This window comes from Erpetoichthys calabaricus, chromosome 4, assembly GCF_900747795.2.
Source record: "Erpetoichthys calabaricus chromosome 4, fErpCal1.3, whole genome shotgun sequence".
Taxonomy (NCBI): domain Eukaryota; kingdom Metazoa; phylum Chordata; class Cladistia; order Polypteriformes; family Polypteridae; genus Erpetoichthys; species Erpetoichthys calabaricus.
In genome coordinates this window covers 129454146-129475396 of record NC_041397.2, presented here as the reverse complement: position 1 = coordinate 129475396, position 21251 = coordinate 129454146, and the positions used below count along the sequence as shown (strand labels likewise).

Sequence of the window (21251 nt, the reverse complement as noted above, 5' to 3'; positions counted from 1 at the left end):
CACCGCAGGGCGCATACACACACCCACACCAAGCACACACTAGGGCCAATTTAGAATCGCCAATGCCCCTAACCTGCATGTCTTTGGACTGTGGGAGGAAACCAGAACACAACGAAGGAAACCCACGCAGACATGGGGAGAACATGCAAACTCCACGCAGGGAGGACCCGGGAAGTGAACTTTTCGCTAACTGCGAGGCAGCAGCGCTATCCACTGCACCACCGTGCTGCCCTAATTCAATGTTCAGAATCAAAAAATATAGAAAAATTTGCATAAAAGGTTACTACCAAAACTAAAACAAAAATAATTGGGAAGAACAAAAGAGAAGCAGGAAAAAGAAATTGTTACAAAACCAAAATGGAATCCAAAATCCAGTAAGCCAAGGTCTAAACAACACATTCAAAAAAACAAAGAATGCAAACTAAAAATTGTTAAAAGAATACACACCAAATTTCAAAATAACAAAGCACAAATAGGGACCTGAGGAACACAGTAGTAAACCTCCAATGCTACTGAGGCTGAGGCAGCAATATCTTTTATAGGACTGTGAAGTGACTGCAGCCCAACTGCAGACTACAGCACCTGAAAGCCCAAGTTACCACTTCGTTCTCAACTGTAGCTTTGCGGACACCTTTAGGCAGGTGAATATGCAATGAAAATGTCACGTCATTTTCCAACTCGATTAATTCAGACCAGGGTCGTGGCTGGATCCTCTCCCAGCTAGCATAGAACGCAAAGCAAGAACAAACCGTGGACAGGATGCCAATCCATCACAGGGTGGACAGATACACCCCAATGCACCAAACACACACACACACCAAGGCCACTTTAGCATCGCCAGTTCAGCTAACATGCCTATTTTTGGACAATGGGAGAAAACTGGAGCACCTGGAGAAAAACAACACAGACACAGGGGGAACATGCAAACTCCATGCAGGGCGGACCTAACATGTGAACCTGGGTCTCTTTACTTCAAAGCAGCAATGCTACCACTGAGCCACTGTGCTACCTGCAATGAAAATTAGAATAATAAATTACCAGGACATAAAAATGCAAGAAGAGAGCAGGCTAAAGTCAGAAAACCATATAGGACTGGAGGAACCAATCATAAAAGGCAAAATCTCTAACCAAAATCAACCATTAAAAAAGAAGGTTGTTACCAAAGGTTATTCACTACCCTCACTGTGCTATTTAGTTTTATTTGCTTAGCTTAGAGATCCAAAGCTAGAATGTTTGAATATCCACTTTGCCAAATTAAATAAGGAAAGTGAGATGACATCACATGTCACAAAGCCAAACAACATGTAGCTGCAAACAGCTGTCAAAGTTGTAAATAGTATGGCCAACCCCCTGAGAAACAAACAGCATAAAATAGGGCCAAGATGACATAATAGAAAATTAACAATAGCCAAAAATCTTAAAGAAAATAGAAAAAAATAAGGCAGAAATGGTAATAAAAACCCAGATTTATTCCAAGCAACAAAGGAGTGAGAAACACAAGGAAAAACTCAAAGAGTTTACAAAACATTATATAAATCATACCATTAACACATTGTTTGTTCTGAGGGCAAATAGATGACCGTCGTTCTATTAGGTAAATGACCTTGCAAAAGTGAGCACTCAAATTATAGCTCAATGTATAAAAAATAGCCATTTGTATCACCTACTGTGAGATTCACCCAGTAATAATGAAGCATTAATGGAACAATATAGCATTCCTTTGCTCTGTTGTTGGAATAAGTTCTTATTTACTTATTACGTTTTTCGTAAGCAGGTTTTCGTGCAAATTTCACCTCAACTTCAGCATGCAATTATTTTATTGCTTTATAGTTTTGTTATCAGAAGCACAGTTTGGCACTAAATTGCTGTAATGATTAATTTAATAATGACATGTTCTCAGTTGGAATAGTACCGTACGTATGCATGTTACGGCACCTTGTGCAGGTACTCCACTCATTTTGCTTGTTCTTCGTTTTCACAAAAACTTTTTGTACACTTCAAATGTCTTTTACATATGTAAATTAGTTTGCTTTTGTGAAATTGTCTTATTAATAATTAGAAAGATTTTAAAATGGATATGTATGTGTTTTATAAAATATAAACTTATCCACATGCATTGTCTGTGTGTAACTCAAAAAGAAGCTCAGCAGACAAAACTAGGATAATAGGAAACTGTGAATGTCAGATGGCGGGTGTCTGATGCTCCCATTTGTCTCCCCATCATGTGCTCCACGGCTACAGCTTTCCTGTATTAATCAGTTATTTTTCTGTTTTTACTGTTTGCTGGTCTGAAGTTCCGTAATGATTTTGGTCATACAGTAGTTTGCATTTAGAGTCATTCTAAATCCTTTGGACAAGGTAAAGATGTAATTCTTGTCTTCCATTTTGGAAAACTGATAAATGTGGCAACTTAATAAATGCCTCCATAGTCAAAGCTGATAAGCTTCCTTTGTGCTTCTGTCTCTGAGGAGAATGCTTCACACCGCTTCAGCAATGAATTCAGTCATCCTGGATTTGCCTGAGTCACATGCGTTTAGATTGAATTATATCTGTCTCTGTGCTTCTTTTGAGTCAAGGCTGTCAAATTGTGTTCTTTGTGACAAGGCCTTCAGTCAAGTAAGGCCTGATCTGCGATTACCAGACCAGTTTCATTGGACGTCTGTGAGACTTTGGAAGCTGGCTTACTAGAAAAGAAAGGCATTTACACCACACACAACATTCTTTTCTGTTGTGACCAATTGCCTTTTAAGCATTTTAGAGGCTTTTGCATGTGGAGTTAAAATCTAAGCTAATGTTATTTCTCCTGTTAAGTCAACACATGGCTTAGCTAAAATTAAACTAATGGCGCTTGAGTCATTTCTCATGAAGTACTGTTCTTAACCTAGTGATATGGAAAAATGATTTGTCAAGATTTTTGCTATATCACATATGTACCCATTGATTATGGGTATTTACTGTTGCATTGCACAACTCTAAAAGGATTTTGTAAGGGTTCTCATTTGTTTTGTTTCAATACATAGAAGTCTTTGACCTGCAGTGATCTAACCAAAAGCAATTAAAAACAGTCTGCATCATACGTTCACTTTATTTCTTTCAGTGGATTCAAAAAGTATTCAGACCCCTTCGTCTTCTACACAATTTATTGTGTTGTAGATTTATTTTTAAATGGATAAACCTGTGATTTTTCCCATGTATTCAGAAGGGTTTGCAATTTTATTAAAAATCAAATACTGAAATCTGTCATTCATTATAAGTATTCAGTCCTTTAATTCAGTACTTTTTAGAAGCCCCTTTGGCAGCAATTACAGCTTCAGGTTTTCTTGGGGTAAGTCTCTATAAGCTTTGCACGCCTGGATTTGTGCAATTTATTCCCATTCTTCCTGGCAGATCCACTCAAGTTTCATTAGATCAAATTGGAAGTGTTTGTAAAATGCTTTTTTCATGTCTCTCCGGGCATGGTCTATGGGTTTTAAAGGCTGAACTTTGGCTGGGCCTCTCAAGGACAGTTGGAGACTTGTCCTGAAGCCACTCCAGCATGGTCTTGGCTTTATACTTCAGATCATTGTCATTCTAAATGGTGAACTGTTGCACCAGTTTGAAATCATGTTCATTCTGGTGTAGATTTTCTTCAGGGAGCTCTTTGTATTTGGTTGAATTCATTCATCCCTGAATCCTGAACAGTTTTTTTGTCCCTGCTGTTGAGAAACACAGCCATAGCAGATTGTGGCCACCACCATGCTTCATGGTAGGGATGGTATTAGACAAGTGATGAGTAGTCCCTGGTCTTTCCCAGGCATAGGGCTTGCAGTTTTGCCCAAAGACTTCAATTTTTGTCTCATCAAACAAGAAAATTTTTTTCTCATGTTCTCAGAGTTCTTTAAGTGTTGTTTGTCAAACTTCAAGCAGAGGTTAGCTACTCTTCCATTAATGACTGATTAATGGAGTGCTGATGAGATGATTGTCTATCCGACAGGTTCCCATCTCAGTAGAGGATTTCTGAAGCTCTGTTAGAGTGACAATGGCATCCTTGGTCACCTCCCTGGTCAAGACCCCTCTTGCCCTTCCATATTACACAGTCTGGAACTCTGCAAGAAACCTTATCCAAACTTTAAATTATTACTGTATACAAAATGAAGATTGTACATCACTGTACTAACGTGGCTTTCAATGGGTACATCGACAAATCATAAAGTTGTGAAGGTCAGGCTAAATGTTGCTTCACATTTCACCAAACATGCCTGAGTGTGAGGCTGTGTGTAAGATTTACTGCCTTGTACCTAGTGCTCCTGACATAATCTTCAAATAGCTGCAGCCCTGTTTAAGAAAAAGCAAATTCAGAGAATAGACTAAAATTTTTAAAAAATGATTTAAATGTCAACAATTTAGCCATGTAATTGAAAACTTTTTATCGTATTTTTCAAGTTTATGTATACAAATTTAGGGATATCTCAAGAATTAAAGTTTATGATTAAGCTTTAATTCCAATAATCCTCAGTAAATCGCTGAAAATTCTTCCCTTTATATTTTCTTCAGCATTACGTAATTAGAAGGAAAGTTTTCATAAATCATAAAAGCATCACAAAATTTACTAGGAATTTAGTAAATAAACACAGATCAGCTTCATTTGAAACATTTGTTTCTGTATGTAAACGTTTTTTTTACGGCTGAGGAATTTGAATTACATTATTAACTGAACAAATAATATTTTGAGCGTTTGTTTTATTTTTCCTGCTCACTAAGTTAGCCACATCGTAATGTTTATAAAACATACTAATACATTTTTTAAAATCTAAGACTGGATTATATCAGAACCTTTCAGAAAAGATGAGGAGCTGTCACCATGACAAAAAACAGAGCTAAAGAAGTAAGTGTGCTTGGGATTTTGGAGGGCCTGGATATGAGTTCTTGACAACTTGGTGTGAGGCCATTGCAGTGCTGAATCTCCTGCCTGCTTCTGCCTTAATAAGCAGAATTAAATACTGTACATGTTTTATATTGCCATGTTCACGTTCCATTTTTTTTTATTAGTATTAGTTTGAAATTTGAAAGATTAATGCAAAAATAAGTAATATTAAAATTAACAATTGAAATCAAGATGTGTTTTGTTTTATGATTGCACATTCATGGAGAACAAAAAAGCTCAGCATTATCTAAAACTATGCCAGGGTTTAATGCTGTCAGAGGGCAACAGAAACAAACGTTTTCAATTGTTGACTTCTACAGTATAATAGTGAGCGCTAGCTATGGGTTAAAGGAGTATGGCAGGACTCTTTTCTTATTTCTGTACTTCTGTGAACAATAACTTGCAACAGCAAACGAGTTAGAAAATGTACACATGGCGTAACTGAAGGTGGGCTCAGGACTAAGTTAACTGATATGAAAGTTGGAGCATTTTACATTTTTTTAGTTACTCTGTCAAAGAGTCAGTTATCACATTTTTTTTTATAAATATTTTTGTAACAATAAGTCATATTCAAAAATAAAAGTGATAATGGACTGCAATTACCTGCATTAGTAGACGCAATTTAATACTTGCCTTTTAAAAGCATCTTACAATGTCATGTTGTTAAATAAGGAGTACAAGTAGGATTTTGGTGGCTTAATACAGTACTTTCTTCTGGGCTGAATGTGTATATATTTTAACACACAAAAAAAAAAACACACTTCATCCTGAGCACTGAGAAATGATAAATTTTAAAATGATCTTGATTACTACATTTTGTACATTTCCACTGCACATAAATAACAGCACAGTGATTTCATCCTTTCCCACTGATGTGTTCTCCTGAACCACAACCACCTGGATGCTTGCTCTGCAGCCTCTGTGGTGTTGTAGATGGCTCTCCTCCTCCTTTCCCAGAGTGGCAGAGTACAGAGTATACCCAGTACAGAGACTGCCCTGCAAAGATTATGCACCTTATCTGCATGAGCTTGCACGTTGCCCTATAGCATTGCCTGTGGCAGTCGCTTACTAGGCCTTCATACTTGCACTACTTCTGCTCAAAGGCCTCCTCCAGACACTTCTCCCATGGCACAGTAAGCCCCAGAATGTGCAAGCTTTTTGTACTTCCTGATACTAGAACTATGTCTGGTCAGAGTGCTGTAGGAATATGCTACAGGAACTTAAGTTGCCAGTCCAAATCTATCATCAACTGCCAGTCTTGTGCACTGTTTAGCAGTCCAGATGGTGCTTTTTCTCCTGACTTTGACTTCTCTAATTAAGTATATTAATGGCCTTGTGGGTTTTGACCTTTTCCGTGCAGTGATGGCACTACTACTGTTCTATACAATGGTCTTAATGACCTGATCATAATCAGCAATATCGGCCTTCCCTCAAAGCCTTTGGACAGTAACTCAAAATATGCTCCAGATTCCCCTGTCAATGGCAGTGTGGGTAAACTGGTTTCTCCACCATGCCCCAATGGTACAAGTTGGATGGACTTTGAAGGATATGATTCACTAAAGGGACCAAAAACTTGATGTTGTGTGGTTCTGCCATCCAGAAGTCAGTCCATGAGTTGTTTTCCCTCAACAACTTGCTCTCAACTGATCCAGGCATCTTGCTGTCTCATCCTTACTGTGCTGCCAGATTGTTTCTTCTCAATTGCTGCCGTCCTTCTGGATCAGATGCTGCAATACCTATTCTCGTGCTTTGTCATAACGGGGAGTTGAAAGGATTCCAAGATCCATTCTTCCTCTGGTCACTTTTCCCACCAAATCCCTATGTGTCAGTGCATATGCCACTGCTGTCTACACTCTCCACTTTGTGCTGGTCTTGACTGCTACCCCTGCCCCCAGTTTGGGCTTAAACATCATCCTGCCCATTTCATCAGTCTCTCCAACCCCTTCATGGCCCACCTAGCTCCAGCTATTGAGTCAGTGGCCACAGGATGAAGGGATTGGTGGTTGGTGGATCCCAGATTTGGTGTTGGGGCCTCTACACTCTGGTTCAGGTGATTTTACTAGCATGTCCATAGCCACCACAAGCAAACTCACTGAAATGGTGCAATCTATGATGATTCCCTCCTCCAATCTCTGCCACTCTGATGTTATTGGTTTTGCTGAGACTCTCAATCTGAAATCAATGTAGTAATCCAGAATTAGGTCTCTTACACTGGCTGGGGCATGGTATCTCTCCAGTGTCTCAACCACCAGCTTGTAGTTCATCAAACCATTGGAATTGTGCTGTAGACAACTTTTCACTCCAGGAAAACCACCTTTCTCTATTTATGTGTCTATCTATTGGTTCTTAAGGAAAAAGTATATCAGAAACTTAACTAAAATGCTGAAAAAAATCTTCCTATCAACACTGGGCAAGGTGATTAGTCAGAACTTCTTTAGGAACACAACCCTGCTGCATACTACCATGTTTGTGTCCTGTTGTCTATTCGCCAGATGACCCTGTGGATCTTCCAGAATCAGTGTAACAGTAATCCAGAAGTACAATATATATATGCAACAACAATGAATAAGGAACATGAGGGCTTTGGACCACATAAACAGAAGAGAAACTTGTCTATCTGATGTCTTGTATTTTATGTACCATGACAGAATGGAAAAAAGGGTGGAGATTGTGGCTGAAATCATTGTATCTGTTAATCCTTCATACACTGTGAGCTCCATTAGGGAGAATGTTAATAGCTGTCACATAAACGGGAGGGCACAACTGTGCTGGAAGGTCGGCATGCAGTTGGTAAATGTGACATGTCTAGCTATTCTCATTCGTGTAAAACAACAAGGTCCAGTGACAAGATCAGCAACTGTGTTTGGCAAATCTGACATACCCCATGGCTAGAAGTTGCATAATGTGACATTGACTTTAGACAATCATCTGTGTATTTGAAGTCAGTAACAGCTGTCTTAGTTACTTCTGTCTTGGCCATGTGGTTTCGGTTGAAAAGCTTGCTGTCAAACCAGTATTCAGTTTCAACTATACAGGAACAATGTCGGGGATCAGATGCAGATTTAATTGGTTAGTGTGACAACGTAATTCTGTTTGACCTCATTTAAAATATGAATGCATCTGCTTCTGTAGGGAAATGATAAATTTGGTAGGACATCCAAATCTAGACAGGATCTTCCAGAGATCATCTACATTGATGCGCATTAAACAAATTTAAGCTGTACTGAATTAGTTTTAAGGAAAGCAGTTAGCTCCTACTGCAGGTTCTGCAAGGTGCTTTTTTAGGTTTGCAAAGTCAGTTGATTCAAATGACTAAGGCCATAAATCAAATTGTGTGAAGGTTCAAGAATTTGTAGCTTATTTATCAAAGGAACAAGCACCGTCTTGCCGTACATTGTATTTCTCGTGCAAGAATCTTATGCAGAAATTCAGAGAGAACCATACATTTGAAACAGCTAACTTAACCATTATGAAGGTAGTGTGTCTAGGTCAGGTCTCTGAACTATACAACAGTCACACTAATCAATGTACCACCATGCCACCTTAAGTGTCTAGCACAAAATAAAAATCTGTTTATCTATTAAATAGTGCAGGTGCCACTATATCTGGGTAGCTGCAATATCTGTGATTTCCCTGTGCAACCTTTTTAATACTGAAGGGTCAACTGTGACATCCCTTATCACTTCCTTAATTCAGCTACTCTGTATATTGGACTAAACAACAAGTGATATAACTTATCTTAAAAATCTGGAATTCAAATAAACAAGAATGTTATGTAGCATATATTTTTATGCACAAATTCATTGAATGTACCATTGAAAAAGTACATGTTCAAGACAAATATGAACATTACCAAAAACCTCTTGCTTAACGACAGCCAGAAAAGTGTTTCTACTTTAAAGCAAGTAGTATATTGATCAGAAATTAAGATTTATTGTATTTATCCTCAATAAACAGGTGCTTCTTAGAGAGAAAATATTGAGAACATAACAGTATATTTCAGAAACTATAAAAAGAGACAGTGGGTCAAACGAAAATAAATATTCCAAGTAGTACAATTTAAATATCTTCATTTATAGAGGGTTTTTGATCAGATCACAGAAGGTTGGCGGCATCTACTGTATAATGAATATTTATTAAAGGTTAGTAAAATAAGAGTATCATCAGCTTTCCAGCAGTAATATTATTCTTTGTTACGTTGTTCTTGATTTAAAAAAAAGAAAAAAAAAATAACTCGCCAGGGGACCTTTCTGACCCTTTGTTTATTTCATAGTTTTGAAGCCGTGCTTGTACCTGTCAGAGTTTTAATGCACACCCTATAAAGTTAAAAGAAGGTAGTCTCCCGTCTTTTCTCTTGGTCTGTGTGCCCTGGAGAGAAGCCTGTGAGAGTGCTAGAAGGGTGATAAATAATTCAGGCTGGCGAAGTCACTCACATGTTTGGAGCAGAAAATGTCTTTCTCAGCCGTTTGCTAACTGAATCTGTACACTTATGGCTGCACTTGATTTAGGACGAGTGCTGACGTGAAATGCTGAAAGTATGTGGCATTAGCAGTTGTCTATTTTAAGATTATGACGAGACAAGGCTTTTGCAGCAGGTCCAATACGAAAGTGAAATGTGTTTGTACGTAGTGTCTTGATAGTCTACTTTTGGATACTTAGTGGGGAAAATAAGCATATGCAAAATATATTGCATGTCTGTTAAAAATAATTCAAAAAGTTTGCAACTTTCTCATTAATGTTACTTTCAAGAATGGCCTCTTCAGCATTTCTTCAGTGTTGTAGAGAAAATATATTAATTCAGTTCAATTATTAGTGCTTGTTAGTTGTATAAAATCAAAGAGCTTTTGTCTAAAGCACTTTTGAGCCACAGTTGTTTTCTCTGTGGGTTTTTAGTGCTATTTTAATTTGTGATAAAAAAAAATCTCTCGATGTATTCAGAACAGGAAGTCTATCCATCTGTTGAGAGGTCAAAAAGCTAATTTTCTATATTATCAAAACTGAAACATGTGCAAGCAACTACTACTGCCAGGAAGATACATCTTCTGTTTCAGAATCTCATACACAGTCTGGATTTAAAATAATGTTTTTTTGTAAAACAGTGATTGAAGTAACTGTGCTGTCGTTTTTCAGGTACTTTTCTTTAGGTCATATGAAGATATTAAAGACAACATTTTTTGTATCACTAACCTAGTTTTTCAATAATAATGATGTTTTGCTTTGTAATGAATATATTTAGGCAAAATAGCACAAGTATACTCTGTATGCCCTTCATTTACAATCAATACTTCAATATTTCTTCTGTAAGCGCTTTCATGATATGGTGTTTTTAAAAAAATGGGACATAATAAAGTGGCATTTTTTAAACACTATAGTGCCTTTTTTTGTCAAAATGCAATGTGAAATGAGGCAAAGAGGTAAAATGTAATCCAAATAATAAAATATAGTGAGACCTAGAGAAAAACCCTCAAATATTCTGGCAGCATGTCAGAATGTTAAACAAAGAACTGCCTGTACATAGAAAATGATTGATGGCAAGAATTGATAGAAAGCACCAGACAATTTAAAAACAAGTGAATATAAGCATATTAGATATAAAATGCAAAAGAGTTTTAAGTTTACATTAAAATTGTATGACTGGGAAAATAGCATGTGTACACCTATATGAAGAATTCCAAGACAAGACTAAATTAACGTTCACTAGAAGTTTTGCAGAGGCTTTAGGATATGGAGAAACCCAGCATCAGAAGCTGATATTAATGATAGTTTTGATCAAAGTTTGAAGGTGATTCAGAACTGGACAGAATTCCAGTGTAAATAATCTAGATGAGGAATAATACCATCTAAACGCTGTGCAGCTAGAAAACATGAAAAAAAATCCTTTTTCAGAGACAGTCTCATATTGGCCAGCTGGACAAGAATAAATTGTGCTAGAAACCTTATTCATGAAGTCATGGTCTACAACTGTTGTCAATCTCTGGAATATGGCATCTTCTGTAATATATCATAGTATTCTCAAACCTACTTACTCTAGTTCAAGGTCAGAGGAAGCACTGGCCCAAGACAGGAAACAGCCTTGGCCATGGTGCCAGTCCATCACAGGGCCTACCCATGCACTTACCATATTCACACTTGTACAGACACCAACCTGATCAGTATGAACCTATGAAAACATACGAAAAACATGCAAACTCCACAGAGACAATCACCATTCAAGACATATTTCCTAATTTGCAGTGAAAAACTATAGAAAAGAAAAGAGTAGATATGCATGACAGTATGAAGTGTCATTTCTACAACATGAATTTGACGTAAGAATGATCAGCTGCTGTGTTTTTCTTAGCAAAAGTTTTCACAAACTGCACTTAGACAGTAAACATTTAGCTAGCTATTAAGCTATGTGTGCTTATTGTTCAGTCTTATTATTCTATATAACATTAAAAAGTTGTAAATGTGACAGCGGCATTCCTGCTGACTGACATTCCTCTAGTTCTTTTAGTAATTGAACATTTTGCAGTTGCATAACACTTTGCACACTGTACTTTTTCTTTCAGAAATTTCAAGCATGTCACAAAATGTTGGCACAGAATATTTATGTGCTAGAGGAATCATAAAACTGTAGGAGCCGTTCAGGTGGTTTAATCCTCTTACACTATTATTTTTATTATTGTCATACATACAAAGTGCAATTATCTCTTACTTGCATGTGATAATCAACCTGTAACTCTGCAGAGCCATATGATAAGTAAGGATAAAAATCTCTGTCTCCCTTACCTGAAAATTCTTAGAATAATATCAGCAGAATATTAGAGAAGTCCAAAATAGTTTGAGAGCCAAGGCAGCCATATTATTTTGAGTATGTAAAATTAAATACAATATACAGAAAGATGTCCTCCTAGTTTTTGTACTGCCTCTTTTCACTTAAGAGATTCATTACAACTTAAACATTGACCAAAAGTGTCCAAACTTTTACACACTTCTTCTCTCTTTCACTAAAATTTGGAAGCAGTATAAAAGATCCTGAAACCAATTTATGTACTCCTCTTGTCATGTGAAGAAAGCAGCATGGACCTCTGGCATTTGTTGAATTCATCTTGTGTTGACATTAAACTGATTTCCTTGCTGTTAGTCAGTATTTCAGAAACCAGCTGTAGTCAACCATGATTAGATGGGCTTATCTAAATAATTATCATTGTTTTTGTGCATTTTAGCAAAGGTCTTCCCCATTCTTTATAAGTGATGTACCTTGTACAGCTCTTGTTGTTTATATGTTTGTGTGCGTGTGTGTGTGTTTCTTTTTTGGTACAGGCAGTTTTCCTCCTCCTTTGGAATGGGAATAGTATTTAAAAGCCTGTCAGTGTTTGATGTGCTGTCTCCCATGCACTGCAGCCCCAGCACAGGCTGCCTTCAAGCCCTTCCAGCCCTTTGAATAATGAATGTGTTGCTGTGGGGCTGATCTTTCGCTCTCCCAAGGCCAACGCGTGGCTCCTAATTGGAGGAGCGCTTCTGTGCACATGTGGACTTATTTATTGCACATTGGGCAAGATGTCCAAATACACCTGGAAAAAAAAACTTGGAAACCCCTTGGGTTTGATTTACAGTCCAGTGTGTGATTTTTATAGTTTATGCAACCACTTTTTGCTGTTTGTTGGGTCATAATGTACTGAAGCCATTATTTATGCAAAGAGAAATATGTGCTATGCATTATGATTTAATTTATTATGGATGTGTAAGGATCTGAGTTTATCTTCATGACCATGCGCTTTTAGGTTCCTTAATTTAGTGCTACTTTGTACTTACATGTAGTGTTCCAAAAAATAAGTACACTAATTTGAAAACAAGAATTTGCTGTCTGGAGATAATGTTTTATATTGTTAGGAAAATTAATAAGATTATGATATTTCTGTTTTCAGGCATTGTTAGTGCAAGAGATCAAACCACTGAAGTGGTACCCTTCGGTGTACTTGCTGGTGTCCCTGTTTCCTCTCATTAACAGGTAAGACTGTAGCTTCATACACACATCTGGCCATATACAGTAGGTGTACCTACCAATCTGCTCCACATTTTTTTGTTTTGCATTATTAGATAACCTATTTTTAATTTAGCACGTGTTGTTATGAACTTATTTTATTATTCTTGTGTTAAAAATACTGCTTTGTTAACTTCCTCTCTGCTCAGTGTTGCTAATTGTTAAATTGTGACATTTGTATGAGGGTGTCACTTGGATTTATCATGTGTTTGTTATATTTGTGTGTATTATTGCCTGTGGTATATGCAAATGCTCCAATGTATAATACATACAGAAGTTCAGATTTTGTTCATTATTTTAAAGACAAGATGAAACAAGTGGATATTGTTACTAACATTGTTATTACAGTACTAGGGTGTTGTACCGTGTTAGCCATTATGAATGTAGAGAAAAGCCAAGCAAAATGACACCTTTTATTGGCTAACTAGAAAGATTACAATATGCAAGCTTTCGAGGCAACTCAGGCCCCTTCTTCAGGCAAGATGTAAAAAGTGATCTTTGCAAATATGTGTTTGGACTGTAAAGTCAATGTTGTTATTTGTGCAGTTATTCTCAAGCAAACTGGATTTGAGGTATAAAGATAAATATGAGATAAAAATCATTGATTATCATCTTTTATTTCTAGTTACTTCTATAAAGGCATTTGTTAGTATACAACTTTTTGTGCTTCTATGCTTCATTTCAGGTATACACTTAAAATAAATGATGGTGACTTTAAACTTAGTACATGTTTACCCCCCCCTGAAGGCATTATTTTGTTCTTTGGAGCTGTTTTAGTAAGGCTTTGCATTAAATTTTCAATTGCTATTTATTTTCTAGAATTTGTTGATTGAAATCAAGATTTTGACTTTACCAGTGTAAGAAAGTTTACTTTGTCCGTGGTGAACATCTCATTTGTGTGGATAAAGTGTTTCAGGTCATTGCCATATTTCATGAGCAAGCATTGAGGAAGCATACATTTTCTTGTGCATTTCGAAAACAGGAATTTTCTATACACTTAATTTTTCACTATTAAGTGATACCAGCAACTAAACTAAAGTTCTCTGGATTTGAATTTCCCTTTATTAAATGTCACTAAATATGACAGAGGAGAACACTGAACAGCACTGCCATCTCACACAGCTTATTCCTGTTTTCATTTCAACCTCAAGTGCATTCTGTGAGATTTTTTTATTTTCTTCCAGTGTTTACATGGGTTTCCTCACACAGTCTACAGATTTTCATTTGATTCAGTTAGTGATTATTAATGGTCCTTACAGATGACACTGCAGTTGTGACCCGCTGGGCTGGCTACTTTGAGTAGCTGTTCAAAGCTGATCCTCCAGCTAGGATGTTGGATATCTCTGGGTCCACGATTCTTGAGGCTGATCCTTGAGCTGTGAACCACCCAATCTCACTGAGATGGCACAGGTGGTGAACCAGCTGAGGGGAGGCAAGGCTGCAGGGATCTGTGGTAGCCAGGGTGAACTTATCCAGGCTGGTAGTAAGGCTGTCCTCCTGGCATTGCAAGCAATCTTTGCTTCCATTTGGGAGACTGGCATCATCCCAACTGACTGGAAAATGTGATTTGTCGTCCCTATTTGGAAAGGGTAGGGTGACCATCTGGATTGTGACAACTACAGGGAGAAAACACTGCTCTCGGTGCCAGGTAAGGTCCTTGCTAGGGTCGTCTTCAATAGGATCTGTGATCACTTGCTCACCTACCAGTGACCGGAACAGTCTACCATCAACCGCATCCTGGCACTGAAGGTTCTCATGGAGCGCAAACGCAAATATTGGCAGAGTTTCTTTGCAGCCTTTGTCGATTTTCATAAAGCGTTTGAATCGGTTGATCAAACTGCCCTGTGGGACATCCTGAGGGTTCGCAGGATCCCCTCAAGGTTGCTGGATATCATGGCCGGCCTGTACACTGGTACTGTGAGTGCTGTGCAGAGTGGAGGCTGAACTTCTGTGTTTTTCCCATTTGATTCTGGGGTTCGTCAAGGGTGTGTTCTTGCTCCTACTCTGTTCAAAGCTGGTATAGACTGGGTGTTGGACAAGGTTATGGGGTCCAACGGCTGTGGGGCATCTGTTGGTGAATAAAGATTCACTGATCTTGACTTTGCTGATGATGCTGTGATCTTCGTGGAGTCAATGGAGGCTTTGGTCGGGGCACTCGAGAGACTGAGCAAGGAGTCTGAGTGTCTGGGCTTGCGAGTGTCCTGGATAAAAACCAAGATCAAGGCCTTTAATGACCTCTTAGGCACAGCCATCAGCAGTGTGTCTGTCTGCGGAGAGAGTGTCAACCCTGATGAGAGGTTTACTTACCTTAGCAGTGACATTCATTTTTTTGGTGACTCTTCCTATGAAGTCAGTAGATGGATTGGGAGAGCATGGGGGGTAATGAGGTCGCTGGAAAGGGGTGTGTGGCGCTCCTTATATCTATGCAGTCTTTAGAGTCCTGGTGCTTTCTGTCTAGTTATATGGTTGCGAGACATGGACGCTAGTGACCTGAGATGAAGACTGGACTCCTTTGGCACTGTGTCTCTCCGGAAAATCCTTGGGTACCATTGGTTTGACTTTGTGTCAAATGAGTGGTTGCTCATGGAGTCCCGAATGAGGCACATTACCTGTATTGTGAGGGAGCTTCAGTTACAGCACTACGACCTTGTGGCGCGTTTCCCCGAGGGTGATCCAGCTTGTAGGATCCTCATTGTTGGGGACCCGAGTGGCTGGACCAGGCCAAGGGGTCGCCCACGTAACACCTGGCTGCGGCAGATAGAGGGTAATTTCCGGAGGCTGGGACTGGACCGCGTGACTGCCTGGGGAGTTGCTAAACAGGATCACGAGCTGTTTCGTTGTGTGGTGGGTGCAGCAACGCACTGTACCAGTGCCTGCTCCCCAACTTGAAACCTGTATGAATAACATTTACATCCACAGACGCTATGTATTACTGACTTGCGATAAGATGCATAATTCTACTTTTGCTTTTCAGGTATATAATCATGTATTCTTTACTATTTTTAGTAAAAATACATGTGGTTTGGGATGTTCTGAGTACACGACTAGGTGACTTGACATATGGATTATATGACAATTGTAGCATGAGATTTTTTTGTCAAATTTTTGATATTGTTTACTGTTGTCCAGTGTGAGTCACATTAGACACCTGTTATATCAGAAACATTATTATCTCCATTCTGCACAAAAACATTTCATTAAAAAAATTTTCTTGGCCAACACTACAAACTACATGGGGTAAGTAACATATACCAAATACCATTTTTGAATGGAATGCTCATTTTAACTGTTTCTCTCCTTTATCCACACACTTCCATGATGCCTAGAAAAGGTCCGATAAATTATAGAGCTGTTTAATAGAGCTCTGCCTTCTAAGCTACAGGTACAAGGTACTAAATACAGTTAGAGAATAAAATAAGAGCACATTTCTCTCCTGCATGTACTGTAATACGAGGTCTGTCTATTAAATAACGAGACTGACACAATAACTCACTTTTATTTATATAACAATTCTAATGCTTGTCTCCTTCAATATACTCCCCATTCGTAATTATGCACCAATGCAGTTTTGGTTTCCACTGGTCGAAAGCATGGAGCAGATCAGTTTCTGTCAGCTTTTTCAAGACATCTGATGTTTTCTTCTTTACTTCTTTACTGCATCCATTGACTCAAAACGTGTTCCTTTAAGCACAGATTTCAATGTAGGAAAAACGCACAAGACATGCAGTCTTCCCGTAAGTCTCAGTATGCATTTGAAAAGATTCCATTGGTGTTTTGTTCAATTTTTACTAAAAATTTCAAATTAACACGTTGCTCAACTTTTAAACTTAGCATAACTCCTGCACAAAATGGGAAACACAACGGCATTAAACAGTGACTGACAATCAACTAAACGACAGAGAGTGCTATCATTTGTTGTGCAGGTTTGGACAGATTTAAACCTGCATGGCTAGTGCTCATAATCAGTTCTCACTGCTTTTATTAAGAGAGAGAAACACAGTCTTGTTATTTAATAGACAGACCTTCGTATGTAGAGATAAAGGATGGATCAGTGTTATTTTGTATTTATTTTATTTAAGACCCTTTTGTGCCAGAAAAACCCTTTTCAGAAGAATTTTGTCACCTATATTTTATTTAAAATTTTTTTTAGTTCACTTTGTTTTTAAAGTGTGACACTACAACAAAGAAGACAGTAGAACATATTTTGATTACACCTGGAATAGGAAATGTCTAGTATGATTATTCATAATGTTGGGATTAATGAGTAAGAGAAAAATGAATGTCAACAGAAGCACCGTTAAAAATGAGTTTAAAGAAGCAGAATAGGCAGAAAGTCAGATCGAGCAAACAGGAGAAAAGGAGAGCAGATAACATCTGGTGTCTGTGCCCATGAGTGTCTTTCAGTCTTTATAGTACATGGACTTTATAATCAGCCTATCCATTTCTCAGCCAATGTTTTCTTCACGAATTAAAATTTCCAAGACCACTTTTGTGGTTACGTTTTTTTCTAGTATATTTCTTATAGGTATCTTAATATTGTTACCATTTTAATATAATATAACAAAGCATTCTCAAATCTACTGATTCAGTTCAGGGTTGTTGAGCATTGGTTGCAAGGTAGGAACAAATGTTTGCCTATTGCAGAGGCCACACATATACTTGCAGAATGATTATAGGAAGTTGGATAATACAAAAAATAACTTGGGTGCTTGACATGTTATTTTTCAAAAAGTCATGAGTCACGTGGTTTCACTTGGACAGTGTTAATCATCTTCTTTTTGTTGTAATTACAGTATATGTAGACAATAGACCTTCAAAGTATTGACCTTTACAAGTACTGTTTTTTCTTATCTTTATTAGTTTTGTAAGAATGCATTACAATACGTTTTATATAGAGCAACTGAGTATCTCATAATTAATGCAGTATTTCATATCAAGATTAAATTAATCTTCAACATCATTACCAACTCTTCTAAGAGCTATGAAATCAGTAAATCCATTGTGTAGTTCTTGGTCCAAGATGCTAATACATCTAGAGAGTTACAGAGGTCCAGCCTGCTTACTTTTAACAAAACATTAGTAATATTGTGCCAAGTTCTAAATCAGCTTTGGACAGTTCCTTGAATGGAAAACTTGTTTTTTTTTTGTCTAATTTTAAAAAGAATAGAGCATCTCTTTTCCACTGTGTCATAGTATGTGGACAGAGAGTTTTTTAACTAAATAATGAGACAATGAATGATTAATGCATTGGAAGAAATCACAAGAGATTTTTAATTGGTCCCGTCTGGTGATGCTCTGAACTCTGCTACAGTATAAATGGATTTGATGTTATAGTGGTTCTAATACTGTCTCACAGATAGGCACAGATTTTTTCCCCAGTATGGTCTGAGTGTGGGACATTTGCAGGAACATATGTACGAGACAGGTTTGTGCCTGATGACATTGTTTACAGTCTCAGCCTGGGTACATTTTAGATCATTTAAGTTGAGACAGGTAGGTGTGTGTGACATAAAATGTTTTTAATAAAATGACATCGTGCTTTGCACAAATCGATGATGGGGATATCTTGTTAAATGTTGTTTTCCATTCTCTGTCTGAAATTTGTTTTGAAAGATCCATCTCCCGATGTTGTCTCAAGTGATCTGAGAAAGAACTTTTTGGAAGAGACTAATAAAAGTGTAGAAATATTGCATATACTAATCATTACTCTTCAGACGGAATAATCTTGATCTCTAATGTTAAAGGAAGATTAGGGAACCCTGGCAACAAGTATTCTTTTCTGTGTAGGTGAGCTTTAAGTGAGTGCTGGAATTATCCATTTAAATCACTGTTACATGGCAGAGCATTTTTTTCGGTCTGGCTATAGAGTTGCCCAGCAACAATAGAAATGCAGCAATAGAAAAGAAGTTTGTAACTACTATAGTTCTACGCTGACCGAGAGAACCTTGATGGTAAGATGGAAATTTATGAAAGATTAATTATGTCAAAGGGATTTTTTGTTTAATAATGAAATAACAGGTAACATGGCTAGTTCAATGTGTACAGCATGGGGCCACCATGGTTCTTCAAGGATAGAATATTTTATGTTTAGGTCTGCCTTTTAAAAAGAGCAAAACTTTACTATGCATATGCCTTCAGACATTTAAGCTTTGCTCAATTGCTTTTAACAAGCTGGCTTGTATAGAGTGAACTCTGTTACTAGAGTCCTAACAGTGTGAAGAGAAGACAAGCAGTGCATAGTGAATCTGAAACATATCTCATCTGAGTCATAAGTGTGTTAAAGTCAAACTGTCCAACACAACATGTGCTACTTTAAAAAATACCAAAGTATATATCTTGTTTTATTTTAATATATTGAAAAAACATTCCTCTCTATCATGTCTCACTAACTGTATGACTCAGACAGGATTCCTGTACACTGCTCTTCTCTTCTCCACAAAGTTTGGACTCAGATAACAGAGATGTCTGTATATAAGCCAGTATTTAAAAGCCATAGAGCAAAGTTTGAAATGTGTCAACATTTTGCAAGGAAGGATCCCCAGTTACTGAGATACTGATATACTCATATGTGAAAATCAGTCTTATTTTGTTGCTTTTAACAAACCAACATTCATAGTACCATTAAGAAAAGAGTTAACCATGTGAAAGTGCCTCTCAATGTGAATTCACTCTTGCAGCCAACTTATTTATAGCACTTTAATCGGTATTGCAAAGCTACTGTGTCTTTATATGCAGTACATTTGTAAAAATTGCATTTTTTTTTAAATATGCATACTTCATCTAAGGAATAAGAGGAGTGCAACGTTAGGAGAACAGACAGAGAAAAGTAAAGTTAACCTCACAGAAGGACAAACAGCAGGCTGTTGAGACAGACAATATTACAGGAGCTTAAGGGGCCAGAAGGTGTAAAATAGCTGTAGTAGTTCTATAATCTAATTTCTTTGGCTTCATTTTTTTTAGTTTTACCATTTAAGTTAAATCATTTAATTTTAATTATAAATAGAAAAAATGAAGGCAGTTGTGGGAATCCTAAATCAATTTTTAATAATGAGGCCAGTGCAATGCAAGTCCTGTTGGATGTTGGATGCTTTAGATGACGGCTTGGAAGAGCCAGTCTTCTATGAGGGCTACATCTGCAGGAGATGCCAGTTGATCCAGGACCTTGAGCTAAGGGTCACTGAACTGAAGGAGGAGTTGGCTAGCCTACATTGTACTAGAGAATTGGCAGACCTGGCCCATGTGTCCTTTAGTGAGATAGTGTGCATGGCAGTAGATTCCAGACCAGAGAGACTGAGATAGTTGGGACACAGTCACAAGTCACAAGGTAAATGGGGCACACTGTCTGGGAGCATCAACCCCAGAATTGGAAGTGTCAAACTGTTTTGAGGTCCTTGTGGAGCTGGACGGTGTCTGAAGATTCAGAGGTGGTAGGCAGGGATGAGGAGCCCCAACAGGCCACCTCAAAACTAGAAAGAGAGAGGTAGTCATAGTTGGGGACTCAATCATTAGGGGGATTGAAGCACATGTTTGCTCCAGAGACAGTCTCATATGGTGTGTAGCCTTCTGGGTGCACAGATGGGAGACCTCCGTGGAAGCGTAGATAGGCTCTTGGCTAGAGCGGGGGTGGATCTAGTTGTCATTTTCCATGTTGGAACAAATGACATACATAAGGGTAGTCAGTTCTGCAATCCAAATTCAAAGAGTTAAGTACCAGGCTGACCTGGCTAAAAATCTTGGTGCAGGGTAGAAGGGAATAGGTTTATAGGGAATTGGGACTGCTTTTGGAACAGATGAGACCTGTTCAGCCACAACAGGTTACATCTGAACCAGAGGGTCACCAATGTATTGGGGAGGTGTATGAGTAGGTTAGCCAAAGATTGTTTAAACTAGGGAATGGGGGGGCTGCAGGGAGTTTAGGACAGGCCAGGTTTAGAACTATACATGGAGGAACGAACAATAGTGCAAAAATAAAAATGTGTAGTAATGTAAATTTTAACCCAATGTTTAAATGTAAAAGGAGTAATACATTAAAATAGCTTTCCTTAATGCTAGGATGTTATAAGTATCAAAAATAAGGCAAGTGAGTTGGAGTTGTATGTAGCAGAGCATAATTATGATATTATAGCAATAACAGAAACCTGGCTAAATAACAAAGATGGGGATGAGTATAACACAGAGGAATACACATTTTTTAGGAAGGATAAACAGAACAGAAAATGAGGTGGGGATGCTGTTTATGTCAAACAGAATTTAAATGCAAGTCCTCTTCAGTTGGACTTTGAGCCCCATCTTAGAAAGGACATGTGGCTTCGCCTGGAAAGC

The 21251-nt window shown here is 37.8% G+C and overlaps 1 protein-coding gene across 2 annotated transcripts in view; it reads left to right on the top strand.

The window, feature by feature from the left end:
* Positions 1 to 21251, top strand: part of si:dkey-100n23.5 (uncharacterized) — a 667944-nt gene that overhangs the window by 449795 nt on the left and 196898 nt on the right. For both annotated transcript variants that reach the window (XM_051926134.1, XM_051926133.1), the window contains one exon: positions 12814 to 12896. In XM_051926134.1, coding sequence (XP_051782094.1) covers positions 12814 to 12896 — 83 coding nt within the window. The remainder of the gene's footprint in view (positions 1 to 12813; positions 12897 to 21251) is intronic.